General features: G+C 56.1%; 1 protein-coding gene across 3 annotated transcripts in view; it reads right to left on the bottom strand.

Moving 5' to 3' along the window:
* CDK18 (cyclin dependent kinase 18) overlaps positions 1 to 20,549 on the bottom strand; it is a 28,361-nt gene extending 7,812 nt beyond the window's left edge. For 2 of the 3 annotated variants that reach the window (XR_007130774.1, XM_047752641.1), the window contains exons 1-4: positions 20,219 to 20,260; positions 1,641 to 1,794; positions 1,320 to 1,459; positions 597 to 722 (exon numbers count right to left, since the gene is read on the bottom strand). Coding sequence is in view for 2 of the 3 variants with exons in the window: in XM_047752641.1 (XP_047608597.1) it covers positions 597 to 722; positions 1,320 to 1,459; positions 1,641 to 1,767 (393 nt within the window). In the remaining variant the exon portion in view is untranslated. Of the gene's footprint in view, positions 1 to 596; positions 723 to 1,319; positions 1,460 to 1,640; positions 1,795 to 20,218; positions 20,261 to 20,330 lie in introns of those variants that run through there. The other variant, XM_047752642.1, reaches the window with a different exon arrangement.
* Between the last annotated feature and the right edge of the window lie 621 nt (positions 20,550 to 21,170).

Below are 21,170 nucleotides of genomic sequence, written 5' to 3'. Positions count from 1 at the left end.
AAAGAGCCCTTAGAAGAGTGAGTTTCTCCATCTCGTGGCAGTGGGATTGCGGCACAGCTTTATCACCTGTCTGTCTCCATCCTGCTCAGACTACTAGCCTCTCGAGGGCAGGAACTGCGTCTTCTTCTCCACTGCACTTGAGGTCCACTTCAGAACCTACCTCCCTGTAGCCTCTCTCATCAGAACACCTCCTCTAGCTCAGTAATACCCAACCCTGCACAATATGGATTTCTGGGCCAGAGTCTGATTCCGTAGGTATCTAGAGTGGGGACCAGAATCTGTGCTTTGTAAGATGCCCTCAAGGAAATTGGATAGGGAGCCAAGACCTGGAAACACATGCCAGCTGGATGACTGATCTCACCTGCGTGAAGACCCTGCCACCTAGAGGGGGTATGAAGCTCGGCTCCAGCCCGCATGGGACCCAACTGGAGAATGGAGGTTGACCAAGGAGGACCAGCTAGTGGAATCCTCTATGGCCAGCAGGTGGCGCCAGAGGAACAGCAACCACCCTGGAAACCACTAGCGACCTCAGCTGGAACAAGCAAAACCAGGACTGCTGTGCCACCCTGGTGACCTCTGACCCTCTCAGGACTCACCAGGGAGGCGCGACGAGACATTCGGCTGGGCCGTTTGAGCAGGTCTGGGCTCTCCAGCTGTAGCTTCTGCAGGAATTCCTGGGGCAGGCGGATGTCCATGGGCAGAGAGAGCCTCTTACTGATGTCCTGCAGTGGACACAATGAGACACAGGTGCCAGTGTTTGCTCCAGGGTAGCTAGGGTGGTGGGACCCTCGCCTCTCACCCTGGGCCTGGCTTTCCCCGTGAGCAACCCCAGCAGGACTGAACCATGGGCTGTGATGCTTCAAAGATGTGCTCAGAGACACACGTGAACCCTCAGGGGTTGCTGTGTGACCTTAAGAGGTCCCCTTCCCTCTCTGGGCCTCGGAACCACCATCTGTCGAACGAGATTCCTATAGGCACTATGATTCTATAAGCATATTTTTCATACACTTGGGCACATGTATATGGGTCATAAGAACAACAGTCCAATTGTCTCGCCCTTGGAATAGTCCAATTGTCTAGCCCCAGGAATGTTCTGAGCACCTGGCATAGAACAGACTTAATCTTCTTAATGAGCCATTTTAACACAAGGAGACTGTGGTAGATAGAGGTTGAGTGACTTGCTCAAGATCATAGAGTTAATCAGTAGCGGAGCCGGGATTTGAACCCATGAGGTCTGGCTCCAAGGCAACCACCCTCCCGGGTGCCCATGTGTGGATGTGTCCTGCCAAGTCCACAGGGTAGAGCCCAGAGCCCCTCACCTCCATGGAGAAGCGGCGCTGGTTCTGTCGCCGGAACTGCATGCCAGGGGACGGCTGCCCGGGGTCATCCCCACTGTCTGTCGGGGAGAAGGTGCTGGACTCTGGCTGGGGGTCTCTGCCAAGGGGATCGAGCTGCAGGTCTGAGAGGGAAAGGCATCAGCTCCCCTCCGGGCCTCTCTGCCCTGGGGTACAGGTAGGAGGGGGATATACTTCCCCACCAAGGCCAGCATTGATGGGCCGCAGTGAGTCAGGGAGGACAGGGAGGGGCCAGGGGGATTGCAGGGCAGGGGAGGGGCTGGGGAAGGACCGCAGACCCCTCACCCTCATGGTGCCGCCGGTTGTGGAGCTGGTTGAACTGTTCCGTGAACTCGGCCAAGGACTCCTCGATGGTCTCGGTGCGGGGCACTGACAGGGAGAAGCGGCGCTTGAAGTTCTTCATCTTGTTCATGATCAGCAGGGACCAGGCAGCCGGATCCTGAGACAGGAGGTGGGAGAAGAGCCGGTGAAAGGAGTTCCTGTCGTGGCTCAGGGGTGAACAAATCTGACTAGGAATCATGAGGTTGCGGGTTCAATCCCTGGCTTTGCTCCGTAGGTTAAGGATCTGGCGTTGCCGTGAGCTGTGGTGTAGGTCACAGACGCGGCTCGGATCCAGTGTTGCTGTGGCTGTGGTGTACACCAGGAGCTATAGGTCCGATTAGATCTCTAGCCTGGGAACTTCCATATGCCGCGAGTGCAGCCCTAAAAAAGACAAAAAAAAAAAAAAGAGGAAGAAGAGGGAGTTCCCGTTGTGCCGCAGTGGTTAACGAATCCGACTAGGAACCATGAGGTTGTGGGTTCGATCCCTAGCTTTGCTCCGTGGGTTAAGGATTTGGTGTTGCCATGAGCTGTGGTGTAGGTCACAGACATGCCTCGGACCCCGCGTTGCTGTGGCTGTGGTGTAGGCCAGGGGCTACAGCTCTGATTAGATCTCTAGCCTGGGAACCTCCATATGCCGAGGGTGCAGCCCTAAAAAAGACAAAAAAAAAAAAAGAAGAAGAAGAAGAGCCCTTGAGAACACAGCAAGGCGATCCAATCAACACCAAATGGGAATTCTGGGTCTCAGGCTCCATCTTCCCCTCAAGTTCTGTCGAGGGAACAAGGGTTGCATCTTCAGCAAAGTTCAAGCTCCCTCGGGGGAGTTCCTACCCCTCTTCCTCGGGGTAGGAACTCATCCCCCAGGACTCCTGCCCCTAGGAGATATTCACAATTCGTATCCAGCAGCCACAGCAAAGCACGGCTCATAATAGCGGCATGAGGTGCCAACAGGCTCCCGCACACCTCCCAGGGCGAGGCAGTAACCTTTTAGCTGAGGGAGGTCTAGAGAGTTCTGGAAGGAGGCTAGGTAGCAGGAAGGACACCAGAACCGGGTGGGCCTTTAGGCTAAAGGATCTTTAGCAACTTACATGGAAGAGGCTGAATGTGTCAGCAGCCACTAAGCCTTAGTGATTTGACACTCAAGCTGAATATCAGCTCAGCCCACACCCTTGCAGCATGGTCTGGTCCAAACCCCGTTTCAGCCTGATGTGGATATTTGGGGGCCCTCTCTGGCTTGTCCTGGGTCCCCAGGAGGCAGGACAAGAGAGGAAAGGGATGAGGGAGATGATTCGTGCATCTGAACTGGCCCAGCCCCATCTTTGCAGTTGAAACATGGACAGTCAGGAGCAGCTGAATGTCTCAGGGGAAAGACAGAAGTTTACAGGAAAGAGTCAGGGCCCTCGGGAGGGGAGGCGGAGCGCAGCCAGCCCCTCCAAAACCAGAGCCGGGAGCAGACAGGGTGCCCACTGCAGAGGACGGACAGGCGAGAGGGGTGGGCTGCTCTGCTCATCCCAGGGCCCCTTCCCCACCCAGGAGGGGTTCCCTCCCTGCTGCTCCTCAGCCCTCTTGCCCTCTGAGAGAGGGGACACCCCGCTGAGGCTTGTGCAACTATTTCTTCCCATAGGCCCTTCCTTCTCTGTTCTGCCCTGAAACCCACTGCGGGGCTGTCACACCCCCCCTTCCCTCCTCCTCTCCCCTCCCCTTCATGGTTTCATGAGCTCCCAGTGTGGCCACCCCCTCCTTCTGCTCTGCCTACTTCTCTCTCAGCTACAGTGGTGCCGGGATCAAGATGCCCCCCAAGGGCCCCCAGCTACACCTGCCACAAAGCCATCAGAGCTAGCCCTGGGATGAGAGGGGGCCAGCTGGCCCCCTCTCCCAGCTTTTACCCAGGCACCCAGCACAGCCCATTCCGAGAGGATGCTCTCAGCACAGTCACTGGCCAGTACCCAGTTGCCAAGGCAACCAGCCCCCTCCTGAATCCTCCTGGTTTAAGGGATTATGGGTCAGTAACATGTTTAGTTTGCTTAATGATCACATCCTTCCGTCCTCAGCCAGCCTGGAAAGGGTCCTTAGCCTGGGCCTGCAGGCTCTTGGCTGCCCCCAAATGCAGCTAAGGGATGACCCTCTGACTTTCCTGAGCCCAGAGACTGTGTATGGCCAGGCCCTCCTTCCTTGGGCTAGCACCTCTCAGAGTACTCAGACCAGCCCATCTCTGCCAGTGGGCCCTGGAGTTTCTCACAGTTCAGGTCAATATGATGTGCCAGGCACTGGGGTTTGTGGTGAGTAAAGCCAGGTCCCTTTTCTCAAAGAACTCAGGGCTGAGGCCACCTCAGATGAGAAGGTAGCCAAGGGCTCCTCTTCTTCCAGCTCCTTGCAAAGTCCACCCGCCCGGGGCTTTCCCGCTTCTCCATCTTCAAACTCACTCTTGCCAGCCAACCTCAGCCACCCCTTCTGGCTCTGGTATGGTGTCCTGGGCCAGCCGTCTGGAGGCTCCTCATGGACAGGAACCCCACCACCACCACCACCCCCGCCCCGAGGACCATCACACACCTCATTCTTGTGTGCAGCCAGCCGGGGGGTGAAAGAGACCCCCCCCCAATAATGGGGGTTTTAGGATGGTGGAAGCATAGGGGTTCCAGTGACAAGAAGACCTTCCTGCCTGTTGACTCACATTTCCCACAAGACACAGAGTGGAGATGGCCCCACTGCACAAATCAACTGTTTATAAGTTAGCCGAACATCAGCACCGGCAGGGAGAAAAAATTCCACTTCCTGGGTCTCATCCTCAGATTCTGCAACTAAGGTTCTAAAAATGCATCTCTCTCTCTCTCTCTCTCTTTTTTTTAATCTTTTGAGGGCCGCATCCATGGCATATGGAGGTTTTCAGGCTAGGGCTCTCATCAGAGCTACAACTGCCAGCCTACGCCAGAGCCACAGCAACACCAGATATGAGCCGCGTCTGCCACCTACACCACAGCTCATGGCAAAGCCAGATCCTTAACCCACTGAGCGAGGCCAGGGATGGAACCCACAACCTCATGGTTCCTAGTCAGATTTGTTTCTGCTGCGCCAGGACGAGAACTCCCTGAAAAATGCATCTTTAAAATGCATCCTCCTTGGAGTTCCTGTCATGGCTCGGTGGTTAACGAACCCGACTAGCATCCATGAGGATGTGGCTTCAATCCTTAGTCTCACTCAGTAGGTTAAGGATCTGGCGTTGCCATGAGCTATGGTGTAGGTTGCAGACTCGGCTTGGATCCTGAGTTGCTGTGGTGTAGACCGGCAGCTGTAGCTCTGATTCGACCTCCAGCCTGGGAACCTCCATATGTCACAGGTGTGGCTCTAAAAAGACAAAAAGACAAAATAAATAAATAAATAACAATAAAATGCATCCCCCTTTGCTGTACAGTGGAAACTGCAGGAACATGGTCAATCAACTATACCATAATAAAAAATAAAATAAAATAAAATAAAATAAAATGCCTCCCCAATGATCTGAACATTGGAGCCATGGTTGGGGAGCAGCTGAGGTCCAGGTAAGGGATGGGTTTCCAGACTGTGCTCACATGCCAACTTGGGGAATTCTCGGAGCTGGGGAGGCACAGGAAGGTGGAGGGAATACTGAGTGGAGCAGGAGACACACACACACACACACACACACACACACACACACACTCCACCCAGAAGGGGAGAAAATGCCTGCTCTGCACAAACTGAGGCCCCAGGCTCAATCATAGTCATCCTAAGCGGGGTTGGGGGACGGGGCACTGGGATTCCTGAGGTCTGCGCTCTGCCAAGAGGGGCCAGTCACGCCCTCTTCTAAAAACAGGGCTCCCCATAAAGCTGCCGTACAGTCTAGGATTTATGGCACGGCGCGTTGGGTTAGTGGCTCAGGAATCCACCAGTAGCTGCCATAAATCTCACGCCCTTGCACGTAGGGGAGGGGGAGGGGAGCACAGCAAAAGCCTTCCGGGACAGGGGTCCCCAATTTCTACCAGACAAAGGAGAACCAGCCTGAATCACACCTGCTTCCTCAGGGTTCAGTTGGGAGCGAGGGGCCACCAGGAGGACCAGGAAGCATGGGGAGGGTGAAACTGGGGGCGGCGGACTGGAGCAGGAATGCGGGGGCCCCTGCCACGCAGACGATGGGGACCAGCTGTTCTCCACCCAGCCTGAGAAGACACCAAGAGGAAGTGGCTGTCACTGTTGCAGGAGCAATGGAGGTCAGATGCAGGGATGGACTTCCTGATGGTGGCAGGGGAGCAGGCGGCAGGGGTGGTGACCATGCAGAGTGGACGTCTCTCTCCAAAGGGGACAATCGGGGCATTGAACCCAACAGGGTCTGGGTGTGACAGGGCAGACTGGGCAGTGAATGGTCTGTTGTTCCCTAGCTCAGGACACAAGATGCCTCTGTCACTTCTTTCTTGGGAGAGTCAGCTCCTCAGATTTGGGGGTCAAGGGGGCAGGGAGATAGGAAAAAGGCCTGTTACCTTCGTGCCGTTGCCCCTCACCCCCATCTGGGGACAGAAGGACTCAGTGTGACCCAGTCTGAGGCCAGCCCAGGGCTCAGCACAGTGTGGCCTTTGTCCCCAGGGCTGGGGAGCCATCTGGGGCTGTCCCCGTGCAGTTGGTGCCAGGGGAAGAGGGAGATGCTGGCCTGGCCAGGCTGGGGGGGGCAGTGCTAAAGGAGCAGTTCCCCTTGGGACTGTGACGGGGGGGCAGGCAGACCCCCACCGAACCTTCCCTCCTGCCCAGACAAGTCCATAAAGTTCTCACCTACCTGCCATCACTTCCTCCTGGGCACAGACCAGCCACCCCAGCACTTCTTGCTGGTGCCAGAGAAGCAGGTGGACAGGAGGAAGGAGGAGCCAGGCCAGGAGGAAACTGACACTTGCCCAGAGGCCACTGTGCACCCTCGAGAAAGGGCTGGATTCCGGGAGCATTAGCAGGAGAGGGCGCTTACAGAGCCACTATTCTAGTCCCTGCTGGCCTGCCGAGGACCATGTGGCTCCCGGAGGGGAACTGACTTGCTCAAAATCGTGCAGCAATTTCCTGGCGGGTGCCAAGTGCGCAAACTCCGTGACCACATCGCTCCTTTCTTCTCCTAACTGGAACTCCCCCCACTCGGCCCCTCCCTGCAGCCCAGGCTCTAAGTGCCATTTTCTCCCCTCCAGGTCTCCTCCACCCCCACCCTGAATTAAAGCCAGACAACCCCAGGTTCCAATCCTGCTGCTGCCACTAGCAGGCTGATGACAGCAATGAAGTGACACCATCGCTCACAGCTTTGCCTCCAGTCTTTCACTCAGCAATTATTTGTTGGAGTTCCCACTGTGGCACAAGGGGATCGGCAGTGTCTCTGAGGTGAGGCAGTGTTGTGATACAGGTTCAACCCCCGGCCCAGCACAGTGGGTTAAGGACCCAGCATGGCCGCAGCTACAGCATAGGTCACAAAACCAACAACAATTATTTGTTGAACAGTTATGCGGCAGGCTCTGTTGTTGACCTTGAAAATACACTTGTGAATAAAACAGACATTAATCCTGCCTTATGGTAACAACATTCTAATGGGGGTGGGAAGAGGCAACATAGACAATAAGTAAATAAAACATACGCTGTTACCTGGTGACAAGTGCAACAACAAAAAATAAAACAGGGAAGAGGGATTGGGGTGTGAGAGGTGGGGTGCTGAATTTTAAATAGGGTGGTCAGGAAGTCCTCCCTGAGAAGGTGACATCTTCTGGAAAGAATTCGGAGTAGGCACTGGGGAGGGAGCTACTAGCCATGAAGAATCTGGGGGAAGCAGATGCAAAGGTCCTGGGGCAAGTGAGTTCGGTATGGTCTGGGAACAGCAGTGTGGCTGGAGACGAGAGAGCATGTTGGGGCCCCTCGGGATTTGGGAGGGTTTGAGACAAGTGACTGGATCCCATTTAGGTTATAGGCTCCCTCTGGCTGCAGCAGGGGGCAGCAGGGAGCCCAGTCAGGAGGTGGTGGCTGGGGCCAGTGTGGAGCAGGGGGGTGTGGAGAAGTGGCGGGATTCTGGGTAGATTTGGACAGCGGAGCCAGAGGGATCTGCTGATGGATTGTACCTGGGATGTGAAAAAGGAGTCAAGCACGACTCTGAAGGGTTTGGGCTGGGCAACTGGAAGGGTGGGTGGCCGTTGTGAGGGTGAAGGATGCTGGGAATGGAGGTCTGGGTGGGATGACAAGGGGTAGGTTTGGTGCATATGTTTTATGTCCAGCGGATGTCTGAGTGGGGCTGCTGAGTGACACAAGGAAAACATCCAGAAAATGTTAGCTCTCTTTTCTCCTTTTTTTCCTCTCAACTTCCTGCACAGATGTCAAAATGTGCCAGAAAAGAGGCCCATATAAAGCTCATCAAACACATCCCTCCCAGACTTTCTTACAGCCCATACGGTGCTGCGAGAGCTTGGGACAGAGATGAACAGGAAGCAGGGTCAGCCATCGGCAGGCCTGACCCACCAGATGGAGGGGGAAGGCCAGGCAGGAGGGGTCCCCATACTGAGACTAGGAAAGCTCGGCAGGGCCACGTGTGGGGCAGGGGGCCTCAGCCTCCTGGCTGACAGCTCCCATCCACAGGGCAGGACAGGCTGGCCCCACAAGCCCATTCTCCAGGTTGTCCAGAGCTGTCCTGCTGCCCCCGGCGCCCAGGGCAACTTCTGCCGGGCCCCTGACCTAACACTGCCCTTAGGCTGGGACGCCTGGGAGACCCAGCCCGGGGGGACCACAGAGGCAGAGAAGGAGATTGGCAGAGCATCCAGGGAAGCTGGCACGCAGCCTCCCCCTCATAGAAGTTTGGCTGCAGACTGGTGTGGAGGTGGGGGCCGGCTTTGCTTCTTACCCTCCAGGCAGCCAGGGTCTGAGACCCCTCAGGGAACAAGAAGCCCTTCTGCCTCCCTTCTGCATAAAGCCCCAGTTTGCAGCCTGTGCCTGAGGTCCTTCCTCTCTGGCCCCTTCCTCTCCCGCTCCACTCTCCCTACTCCCCACCATTCCAGCTCCCCTCCGGGCCACACCCCACACTCAGGTCAGGTCCAGGGTCTTCAGTTGCTGCCCAGATCGCTCAGGACTACCAGGTGCCTCTCTGATGGGCGGGCTCCGTGAAAGGACAGCATCTTGAGAGACCACAGAGAGGACTTGCCTCATGCCTCCCCTGCCAGGGGCGCTCTGACCTGTGCCCAAGGCTGCTGACAAACAGCAGGCCCCGCTGGCCGGGTCACCAGCATGCGAAGCACCTGCTGCGTTCCAGGCGCACACGTCAGATGCTTTTCCAAGTCCGTCTTTTTGTGTCGCCTTCTTTTCTCTTAGGTCGGAGTCTCTGGGAGCCCAGGGGCCAGGGTATGAAGGATGTGACTTCCAACTGCCCACTTTCGGCAGCCCAGAGAGTCTGACCCTCAGTCCCAAAGGCTGAGCGCCGGCTAGGATCCGTATGACACTCTCTGCTGCCCACTCCCTGCCCCCCACCTCAGCCACGCAGCCACTTTGGACCTTGGGCAGGTTTCCAGAGAACGAGAGGCCACGGCTGACCAAGTCTGCAGACGTCATGAGCTCAGGTTTCAGAGCCACTCCCTCCTCCCAGGAGAACTGTGCCTGCAGGGAGCAGGCAGATACCATCTTGCCTTCATCCTCTGACGGACCCTGCTCTGCACAGCTGGAGGCTGTAGTTTCCCCAGCATGCGACAAACCTCAGGGGAAGCCGGTCACCCCGTGACTGCCTGGAGCTGAGAGGCAGAGGCAGAAGCAGAAGCCCTGGAGCCCTGGTCACTCACCTCACTCTAGCCCTGGATGAGAGAGGCTGTCAGCCTGGAGCCCTCTGGGCAGCAAGAACTGAGGGGACAGATAGGCCTGGAGTCACCCTACCAATGAACAGCTGCCCCGGACAGAGCTGGGGCACGGAGCTCAGCGAAGATTCCCACAGCCTCTGTTTGGAATGCAGGAAGCAGGCGGGAAGGGCTTCCAGGAGCTGGACTAATGTGCAGGCAGCCAGTCAGGAGGGGGAGCGTCTGGGGCTCAGGGTCTCCCCTGCCCTGGACACATGTACCACCAGCCTCCACGGCATCCTACAGGATGCAAACATCCTCCAGGGAGGGCCATGTGCTGTCCAGGCCTGTTCTCCAAAATTATCTGTGGTTTGGAGTCATGGTAGAAAGCCCAGCTCTCCCACTTACCAGCACTGTGACCTGGAAAGACACCCAGGCCTCAGTTTCCCCGTCTGCTAAATGGGGATAAAACATAACCTCCGATCCAACTGCCACCGGCAGAGAGACCTAACTTTCTCAGTTGCTTTGCGAGGATGTTACTTGCCTACTTAACACCCTTCACTATTGGAGTTCCCGTCGTGGCGCAGCAGAAACGAATCTGACTAGCATCCGTGAGGACGCAGGCTTGATCCCTGGCTTTGCTCAGTGGGTTAAGGATCTGGCGTTGCCATGAGCTATGTGTAGGTCACAGATGTGGCTTGGATCCTGCGTTGCTATGGCTACAGTGTAGGCTGGCAGCTGTAGCTCCAATTCAACCCCTAGCCTGGGAACCTCTGTATGCTGCAGGTGCAGCCCTTAAAAAAAAAAAAAAAAAAAAGACAATAAAACCCTTCACTATTAACACCACCATCAGGAAAAAGTCCAAACTCCAGTGGCCAGCAAACTAGGCCAGCTTGTGTTTTGACCGCTGTCTCCTTCTCAGCCCGCCCTGGAAGGTCCAGCTTTATGGAACGGACTTGGCGTTCTCAGAGTCAACCGTGCGCAGGCCCACATGGACGTTCCCCAGGCCTGAGAGGCCCCTTTTCATTCCTCCCCTGGGTAAAAACTGGGTAAAAGAGTGTCACTTCACCTGGGAAGCCGCGCGTGGCCACCCCTCCCTCCTCGAGGTAAAATGAGAAGAGCCCGAGCACATCTGGAACTAGATGGTGATGCCTTTCAGAGCAAGAGCACGGACACAGGCGGCTCGGCTTCCCCAGCACTTCAGACAACAGAAGGAAGCTACCAGGGGCTCAGCCAGTGTTTGTGGACTGAACCAACGTGTGGCTGAATTAGACCACAGTCGTTGCACCATAACGACGAGTTGCAGCCTCTTTCCCCTACAGATATTTAAACCTCAGGCCCCCTGAAGACAAAGAGCTTTTGGGACCTTGAGTCCCCAGGTCCCTGTCTGTGGGCAGATCCTTCCTTCCATTCTCCGGAAGACCAGGCACCTGTTTCGAGGTGAACCTTCTCCCTGTCAGGCCAGTTCTGTTCTCAGCAGATGGGACGTGAGCCCATGGCGGCCTGGCCCTGCCCCCTTTCTGGGCACACCAGAGCAAGCCCGGGGGTCCATCTGCCAGGCTGAGACTCTCTGGGGCGTCTTTCCTCCTCAGTTCTCCTGGCTCTGGGTGGCAACTGGAACAGGGGACCTGGGGACCTGTGACAAGGGGAAGCCAGCAACGTGTTCGCATCTTCAAGGCTCAAGTCAGGCACAACCTCTTCTTGGACCCTGCTGTGATCTCATGCCCTCTCTAGCCTGAAACCCCGCCAGTCCAGCCAGGTGGGGGCCCCTTGTCTGTCGCCCACAGCCTCCTGGACATCCCCAAGTAGCACGCTTGCACTTGGCTCTCTGTACTGTGACTGCTCGCTTGCCTGTTTCCCTAGTTTGCCTGTGAGCTCGTTAAAGGCAATGGCTGGATCTGACTCTTCATTACAGCCCTAGAGCCTGACATGGGGCCTGGCACCCAGCAAACCCTCAAATGATCAGTGAGCACATCTATGAAAGCTGAGAAGTCCTGGTTCGGGAGCTGTTTGGTGTTAAGAGGGCTGCCCACCAGACTCTAAGCCTCAGCTATAAGCCAGCTCTTCCCTGATGGCAGTGGGGGAGGGGGAGCCAGACAGCAACACCCCCAGCGAGGTCTACAGAGGTCTTGGGGTGGGCAGGTGCCACACCATGGTCACAGATGGACTGGGGATGGAAACGATCCTAAAGACAGATTCTCACTGATTGTGTGCCAAGTTGGGGTCTCCAGGGCTTGTGGGGAGCGGGCTTGGCAGGTCCTGGGACTCCGATCCCTCAGGAGCAGATGCTCAGGGCCTCACAGGTTAGGGGCACTACCCAGGCTCAGACCTACAGATGACCCCTTCTGACCCTGGACCACCCCACCGTGTGGGCCCCACATCAGCCCTGCTGATACTCATGCTGCTCCTTTTTTTGGCTTCCCAAAGCTCAAAGAATGAGGCCACATCTATCATCTTCTGGTATTTTCTTTTTGAGAGCCTCAGCTGAGGCCAGCCTGCAATCTTTGGGGAAGCTCTGGATTTCCAAGTGATAAGATGGGACAAGGCGCCCTTCTGTCAGCTCTGGTCCTGGCCGTGCAGAATGTCCCCATCCAGAGTCTGGAGCAAGGGGCCAGTGAAGGCCAGACCTCCGTCTCTCACATCTGCTTCCAGACAAGCCCCATCTCACCTCCTAGACAGAAGAGACCCCTTCACTCTCCTTTTAGCGGCGTCCATTAAGGACCCTCAAGAGACCCCCAAGGAAGGTCTCTCACTTACCACTCATTAATTAATTAATGTCTTTTTAGGGCTGCACTCTTGGCATATGGAAGTTCCCAGGCATCGGAGCTGCAGCTGCTGGCCTACACCACAGCCACAGCAACTCAGGATCCGAGCCGCATCTGTGACCTATACTGCAGGTCACAGCAACACCAGATTCTTAACCCACTGAGGGAGGCCAGGGATCGAACCCACGTCCTCGTGGATCCTAGTCAGGTTTGTTACTGCTGAGCTATGATGGGAACTCGCCACCCAGAGGTTTTTGGGGTTTTTTTTTTTAATCTTTTTAAGGCCGCACCCACTGCATGGGGAGGTTCCCAGGCTAGGGGTGAAATTGGAGCTGTAGCCTCCGGCCTACACCACAGCCACAGCAACGCAGGATCTGAGCTGTATCTGTGACCTACACCACAGCTCACAGCAATGCCGGATCCTTAACCCCCTGAGCGAGGCCAGGGATCAAACCTGCATCCTCAAGGATGCTAGTCAGATTCGTTTCTGCTGAGCCACGACGGAACTCCCAGAGTTTTTAAAACTCCACAGTCTGGAACCTTATCTTAGGTCTTCCTTCCTAAATCCCAGTAGGAAGAGCTCACAGCTGCTTCCTCTCTGTTTGCTTGAGCAGAGATGCTGAGGTCCACCATGCGCTATACAACCCATAGGAGGAGAAATAAAGAGCAACGAGGTCACCTCCCCTTTAGCTTTCCCTTGTCCAGACTGAAGAACCCGTCATGGGGCCTTTCTTTTTTTTGTCTTTTTGCCTTTCCTAGGGCCGCTCCCACGGCATGGAGGGTCCCAGGCTAGGGGTCGAATCGGAGCTGTAGCTGCCGGCCTACACCAGAGCCACAGCAACGCGGGATCTGAGCTGTGTCTGCGACCTACACCACAGCTCATGGCAACACCGGCTCCTTAACCCACTGAGCAAGGCCAGGGACCGAACCCGTGACCTCATGGTTCCTCCTCAGATTCATTAACCACTGCGCCATGACGGGGACTCCAGAGGGGTCTTTGCTAACATCTCTCCGTTGACCATCTCTTTTCTTGCCAGGTCCAACTTTAGCAACAGAAGCTCAGGGGCCTTCAAGTGCTGGTGTCCCGGGGGAACGCTCAATCTTGCAAGCGGGGAGGGCAGGAGGGGTGGCTTTCCCAGCATACCCATTCCTATTTATACTCCACTCCCAGCCCCCCACTGCCACTGGTCTGGCGCAATGACGCCATGCCCATATTCTGAAGGATCCCCTGGCCAACGTTCTCCATCTTTCAGGGCCAGATGGAGAGGAGAATGGCCTCCCTCCAATCAGACTGGGCCCAGGCCTGAACCCTCCCTGTCCCCTGCACCTCTTCATCTCCAAGGTCCCCTCCCGGAAGCCTATCCACATCCTGTCACTGTGCAACTTTTTGCACAGTGCTCGTCTGGGGCACCCACCATCCAGAGCTCAGGGCAGGTGCTGGTTTCTCTGAGTCCCTCTCTCATTTCACAAGGATCCGCTGGGCAACAGGCACTGACCCAGGCTCGCACCTTGTCTTCCCCTCCTCCAGCCTCCTGCTTCTTCCTCCTTCCCGTGTCTGCTGGACTCAGTTCCTCTACCTGTGTCTGAATGTCGGCACTCCTGAGAGTTCCCTCTTTGGCCCTTTGATCTTCCCCCTCTTCATGCCTCCTGGTGACCTCATGCTCTCCGCCGGTGGAAAACACCAGCCACATGCTGGTGACTCCTGGCTCTGGCCCCACCAAGCCCTGAATGTCACACACACATGCCCAACTGCCTGCTGGTCACCTCGGTCTGGATGTCTCCCTAGGGCGTGAGATACTAGAACAATGCCCTTGGGCCTAGGACAGTCCCAGAGACAGCAAATAGTTTGTGATGTGGTTGTTTTTTTTTTTTTTTTTTGTCTTTTTGTCTTTTTGCTATTTCTTGGGCCACTCCTGCAGCATATGGAGGTTCCCAGGCTAGGGGTCGAATCGGAGCTGTAGCTGCCGGCCTATGCCAGAGCCACAGCAATGTGGGATCTGAGCCGCGTCTGCAACCTACACCACAGCTCATGGCAACACCGGATTGTCAACCCACTGAGCAAGGGCAGGGACTGAACCCGCAACCTCATGGTTCCTAGTCGGATTCGTTAACCACTGCGCCACGACAGGAACTCCTGTGATGTGTTTTATTTTATATATATATATATATATATATATGTTTTCTTCTTTTTCTTCTTTTTGGCCACCCCACAGCATATGGCGCTCCCAGGCCAGGGACCAGATCCGAGTGGCAGCGGCAACCTACATTGCGGCTGTGACAACGCGGCATCCTTTTAACCCACTGTGCCAGGCCGGGGATTGAACCTGCATCCTGGCGCTGCAGAGACGCCACTGATCCTGTTGCACCACAGTGGGAATTCCTGGGATATCTTTTTAAAAGAAAAGCGCATTTGTGCGCAACTTATAAAAGCTGCATGTGTGCTGGACAGACACGTGTCATACATGTACACTATATTAATACATGTATATACAAAACTGTATATAATCCAAAACCATATAATGCTATATGTATTATATATTAAAATATAAAATATACGTATATACATGTGTGTACGCACATAATGCATGTAATTGAGAGGGATCTAAGTCAAAACGCTGACAGGAGTCATCTAGCAGAGCGGCAGGATTATGGGTGATTTTAATACCTTCTTTTTGCTTATTTACATCTTCTAATATTTCCATAATGAACATTCATTGCTTATGTTCAAAGAAGAAGCAACGCTTCTTTTTAAATGAAAAGAAAGTATTTTTTAGACTGAGATTCCAGAGCTGTTTAGTGCAAGCCTTGGGAGAGCTATGATTATCTTAAGCAAGGTCGGCAAACCTTTTCTATAAAAGGCTAGACAGTCAATATTTTAGGCTTTGTGGGCCATGTGGTTTCTGCTGCAATCACACAACTCCATCCTCATAGAAAGTACCCACAGACAAGATGTAAATGATTATATGGCTCTGTTCCAGTACACCTCCACTCATATTCATATTTTATATAATTTTCAAGTGTCACAAAATATTACTTTCAGCTTTTGAATTTTTCCAAACCACTAAAAACTATAAAAATCATTCTTAGCTCATGGGTCAGACTAATCTAGGCTGAGTCTGGCCAAGAGCCACGGTTCACCGAGCCCCACCCGCAGGCACCCAGTGGCTGTGTGGCATCTGAATCCGGCACCCAGTCCTTTGGGAAGTATCTTGTCTCCTCCTGTCTGACAAGGGGGAGACCTTCTGGGGCTTCCTCGTCCACCTGAGCTGCAGCAGGGACTGGCTGCCCTGGCCTCAGCCGGGAGAAGGCCCTGCACTCCAGCGTCCGGGGAGGGGGATCAGAAGCGGGGTCCTTCCTGGGGTCTCAGAGCACAGCTCACCTCGTCGGCAGGATTGGCAAAAGCTGGAACCACAAACCAGCCATCCTGGCCAGGGCTCTAGAAATCCCCTAGTCTATGCCCTCATTTTTCAGGGGGAAGAGGGGAGGATTCAACAAGGAGAGCAACCTGCCCAGGGCCACTGAGTTGATGAGGCAGAACTGAGGTTAGAACTGAGGGCTTGTGACTTTGACTGCAGTGCCCTTTCTGTTCTCGCAGGGTTGAAAGGGGCGGCAAGGACCCAGCCAGAGACAGTGTTCCCTGCAGCGGGCACCGTTATCAACGAAATCAGCAGCCCTACTGGAGGGCTGCCTCGCGCAGAGAAGGAGCCAGGCAGGTCTGGCCTCAGCCCAGAGGGTGGCACCCAGCCCAGCCGTGGCAGGGGGGTGCTGCCAGCTGGGCTCCATGCCAGGAATAGTGAGGGGCCCAAGGGCCCCTTTGCTGGCCTCAGCCTATGCCCTGCAGGCAGAGGGGGCTCTGAGACCCAGCACTGCTAATGTCATGAATATGAGGCCCTCTAGCACAGGACCTACTGTCTACCTGCTTCCAGGCACTAGATCCTACCAGGATGCGGGGAAGGACAGCTATGTCCTCTCTTGGGCCTGGCCACCCAGGGTCTCTATTGCCGAGTGGCTGGGGCCAGAGGAGAGAAGCAGCCCTCGTTCCTGAGGAGGGGAGCCTCAGAGGCAGGAAAAGAGAGGCTTCTTTAGGAAAGCAAGGTGCAAGGACAGAAATGATTCTCAAGCTTTTCCGGAGCTTCCCATGACAGTGATATAATGAAGAGGGCACTCAGGGCAAGGGAGGGCAGAAATGTTTTAAGAGTTTCCTTCCCAGTGGGGGGCCTGAGCCTTGGTTTCTACAGGGATCAAGGAGAGGCCAGGGTATTGAGAACTGCCAAAGGGGGCCCACTAACTCGGTCTGCCGCCACCCTCAATAATGACACAGGTAAGGCAAAATGCTAGGAGTATCAGGGACATTATCTCACTGGAATTCTCACAACCACATGAGGCAATGCTATAACTCTCCATTTTCTAAAAGAGGAAACCAACACTTGGGTAAGCAAGTGCCTTCGCCCTAGACAACCGCTCATTAAGCAGCGAGGGCAGGATCTGAACTCACCGTGAAGTCTACACACACCCAAGGTGGGCAGGAGACACAGGATCCACACACAGCTGGCCATTCTCGGGTCACCATCCTGTCTACAGCGACCCCTCCATTTCCAGAGAAGACTTTATTCAATGTCAGAAGGGTGGGATGGGAGCATAGGTGACACCATTACCCAAAGTGCCAAGAAAGAGGGTCCCACCACCGTCCCTTCACAAGTTGGAGCCGATATCTCCAAGACCAGGGTGACCTGTCTCACCGGGGTCACCTAGGCTGTCAGGGAACCTCAGGTTCTTTTCAGTTCAAAGGCAATTCTCACACTCATCTCCTTATCCCCCTCCCTCTGCAGATGGAACTGCGGAGACTCAGGAGCAGATGGCTCTCCTTGGGACAGGAGACACGCCTACGGCTTTTCCCTCTCCCGGTCTGCTGCTGCACCACTGGCCAGCTCCTGCCAGGCCCCGCCGCCAGCTCTTTCCTGATCCTGGGTCCCAGACCCTCTGCATGAGCTGCTGGGAGTCCAGCCTCAGCGCTGGGGGCTGTGTGCATACGCGTGCATACGCCACCGTGGGGACCAAGACAAGCTCTTGGTCTGCTCCCACCCCCTGGAGATGGGAAAGCGCCAACTCAGCAGCTGATGCCAGGAGGGTGAAGGGTCCAGGATGGACAGGGAAAGAGAAATGTGACTTGCTCCCAAAGGAGTGAAGCTAATCAGGTGAGTCTGGATCCAGGCCAGCCACACTCCCTCTTGGACAATGGAGCAGAACAGAGACCGCAATTAATTAAGGACTGGGGGAGAGTCTTCTTACCCCGGCGAAAGGAGACCCTGCCACAGGGCCATTGGGCAGGAGGATGCTGGTTTTCCTCACTCATCCTGGAAACTGGGATAGAGGGGAGGCTGGAGTCCCATCACACTAACTCCTGGTCCTCTCCTGGCAGGTTCTTATCCAGCCAGGACCCCACCCCACCCCACCCCCATTCTCTTACACAGAATCCTCCTCTCCAACCTGGAGGAACAGGAAAGATACTGTTTAAGGGTCCAGCCTGATGGGATTAGGAGAGCCCGCCTCTGTCTCTACCCAAAGCCAGGCACAGTGTGATAACTAGGAATTCCTTTCCAAGTTAAAAGTCCAGCTACTGGTTATTTAGCATCTACGGTGTGCCAGGCACTGTGTGTTACTTCGTTGAACTCATATAACAACCAATCATATGATGATCTCCATTTCACAGATGAGGAAACTGAGGCTGGAAGAAGCTCAGGAATTTGCTGGAGTACTTGCTGGAGCTGGATTCCGCCAGGGGCCTCGATTGGCCCTCTCCTTTAGTTCCTGAACTCAGACAAAACAAGGTGACCCCAGCAAGTACAGGCATGGTTGGGACAGGGGCCGGGAGGAGCCAGGCCAGGCTCTGCCCTACAGCATGGCGCTGCCTGCCTGGGCGCAGGAAGGCCCAGTCGGCAGAGGACAGTCTGGGTCTGCAGAGAAAACAAATGCAGCTGTAAAGGCAGCTCCATCTCAAGCCCCAAGGGGGAGGCTTCCCAGGCAGGCAGCCCCATCCCATAAGGTCTCAGACCAAGAACCTACTTGTTCCTCAGATCCGGTGCCCTCTCTCCTGTGACCCAAGCCTGGCTCTGCCTGGCACAGGACAAGTGCGAGCCTCCTTACTCAGCCAGCCCTCCTCCCTCCTTCTCCTAGGATCCACATAGAACTCGACAACTCCAGAGTGGGCTGGGATCTCCCTTGAGCGGAGAGAGACTGAGAGCCAGGGGGCCGGAGGTTAGAGGAAGTGGGCTGGATCCCACCTATGTGGATCTGGGGAAAGTTGGCATCTCCGAGTCTCTGTTTCCACATCATAAAATGGGGATAATACCTACTTTGTAAAGCTGTGTAACACACAGCTTGGCACCCAGTGGATATTCAATAAACAGTAGCCACCAAGGCATTCAGAAGTCAGATGTAATTTACTGACGTCTACTCTGGCTTTGGAAACCCCAAGAGGTTTGGGAAGAATAAGGGCTCCTGGCAAGGCACCTAGCGGGCTGCGAAGTTGCAGGCCTGGGGAGGGGGGGAGGTCAGCCTCACAGGCTCACCAGCTGCTCAGGAGGTGACTGGGGCAGGGTAACCCAAGACAGTAGCTCCGCTGTGGCAAGGTGACCCTCTCTCCAGAACACCCTGGGGATGCTGACCCAAACCCAGGAGCCGGGGTTGCCTGGGGCTCTCCTCGCCTCCCCCGCAACTTTAAGCAAGGTGGGTGTCCCAGCCTTCTGTGGAGGCCAGACAAAAGGTAGGGGATTTCTGAGGACAAGTCTGTCAGCCAGACATTCCAGGCGCTTCGTCCTTGTCCTCGAGGATTCTGCTCCCTCAGGCCAGCGTCCAGGAATGTGCTGTGTGCCCAGTGGAAAACGCCAAAGGAACATGCCGAATCTCACAGGGTGCTGACACAGGAGGGGCAGGCCGTGGTGTCAGTGAGTCACAGGGCCCAGGCCACAGCTGGGGAACTGCTGAAGGCTGGGCTGGGGGGTGGAGGGTGGGGGTTCTGGGGAGCAGACCCTCCCTCCTCACAGCCCCAACTCTCCCACCCTTGCTGTCGGGATGGGATCAGAGAGAAGAGGAACGAAGCCACCGGTGCCTAGCAGGGTGTTGACCCACAGCAATGGAAAATCGGTCACTGTCTGAAGGGCCAGATCCCCACCACAAGGCCTGCAGACAGCGCCAGAAACCCCTGTGTGCACAACAGGGAGAGAACCGAGGCCTCCAGCCCACAGCTGACTTCAGATTTCTGATTCCTGATCATCACCAACTCCCCGCCACCCGGCCCCCCAGAGAGCAAAATTCTCAAGCCACATCTCCAAACAGGCCACTCACTCTTTCCCACTGCTGCATTAACCCTTTCCTGGCTGCTGGGGGATGGCACTGCCCCTTTGGGCTCCCAGGTAGGCAGGGAGAGAAGAGGCACAGGAACCCTCTGAGGCCCCCACTCGGCACCCCCACCCCCTAACACACACACACACAGCCAGCCCCCAGCGCTGGAACCTGCAGGGCTTCACCTGTTTTTCCACCTTCACCCTCCAGGACCCTGGCCTCCCCCCGCCCCTCAACTTGGCGCTCTGGAAAGTTCACCAGAGCCCAAAAAGCCCCTCAAGGCGGCGATCTGGCCCCACCTTCTCAGGTTCTCTCATTACCGGAGACTCCTGACCCTTGCCCTTCCCAGACGGAAGGACGCTTAGAAAGCTCTTGCTTCCCTGCGGGGTGGAAAAACTTTGCTTCCTAGGAGCCCGGGGGGCCAAAGCGAGTCCCGGTGGAGACTCCCGGCGGAGGAAGTGGGGGAGGTCCGAGAATGCAAAACAGTCCTTCCCTCCTAAACACCTGGAACCCGGGACTGGCCTTGCCAAGCATCGCCACCCTCCAACACACTTGTCCACACGCCTCGTGATCTCCGACCTTCCCCCGGCGCTCTGGTATTTCCCTCCAACCTCCCGCCCCAGGGCAAAAGCAGAACTGCGCCTTTAAGAGCCGCTCCGCTTACCTTTGCTCCGTTTCCCCGGCGCCACTGTGCCCCCTCCTCCGACCTCCCCTTCCTCCCCCGGCGCGCCGCCCGCCCTGCCGGACCCACACTGCGCTTCGCCCGCGGGACTCACCGCGCGTGTCCTGGGGGCCGCGGCGCGCCAGCTCCCGCCCGCGACGGCCGGGCTGCCGCGGGGCTGGGCTCTGTGCCCTGCGCCCTGCTGGGGTCCCTGCCCGGGCTCGGGGCGGCTTCCCCTGCTCCGGAAAGGTGAGCGGCTCCCCAGAGAAGCTGCAACCTGAGCTGGAAGAGGAGGAGGAGGAGGAGGAGGAGGAGGGAGAAGGGGAGGGGAAGGGAGGGGGTGGAGGAAGGTGGGGAAGAGGAGGGAGGGGGAGGAGGAGGAGGAGGAGGAGGAGGAGGAAGGGAAGAGCCCGGCCCCCGCCAGAGTTTTTCACACGTACAAGTTGACTCCTCCCCGTCCGTCCCGCCCTGCCCACAGCCGCTGCCAATCCCTGGGGCTCCCTCTGCCCGGGTGCCCACCCCTTTCTCCCACTCTGGGAACCAGGGTCCAAGAGCCTCTTCCGGTTTCGTTCCTAGGCCTGGCCAGCCGGACTGGCCCTGAGAGCCGTGACTAGGGATGAAGCCCTCCGGGCTGGGGCACCCAGGACCCGGGCCAGGGCAGGGGCTGATTCTGCTGTGTCCATCTCTACGTGTAGCTCACCTCCCTTCTGAGTCTGATCCTGGATCCCAGCGACTGGCACCCCAGGAGCTAATGTGCACAGACAGGTCCTGTTGGTCATTTTTGCCTTTAGAGCTCTTGACAACAGTAGTCCTGGCAGGGCTCTCCCTTTCCCCTGTCCAGTGGGATTTGTCACCTACCTTTAGGGAGAAAGCTCCCACCTAGTTGACCCCACCTTTCCAGGGCCTGGAGGAAGCTTCACTTCTAGCCATCACTCCCACTTCCTACCTCGACAAG

This window comes from Phacochoerus africanus, chromosome 11 (assembly GCF_016906955.1).
Source record: "Phacochoerus africanus isolate WHEZ1 chromosome 11, ROS_Pafr_v1, whole genome shotgun sequence".
Classification (NCBI taxonomy): domain Eukaryota; kingdom Metazoa; phylum Chordata; class Mammalia; order Artiodactyla; family Suidae; genus Phacochoerus; species Phacochoerus africanus.
Note: the sequence above shows the minus strand (reverse complement) of the source record. Positions and strands in the feature narration are given on the sequence as shown.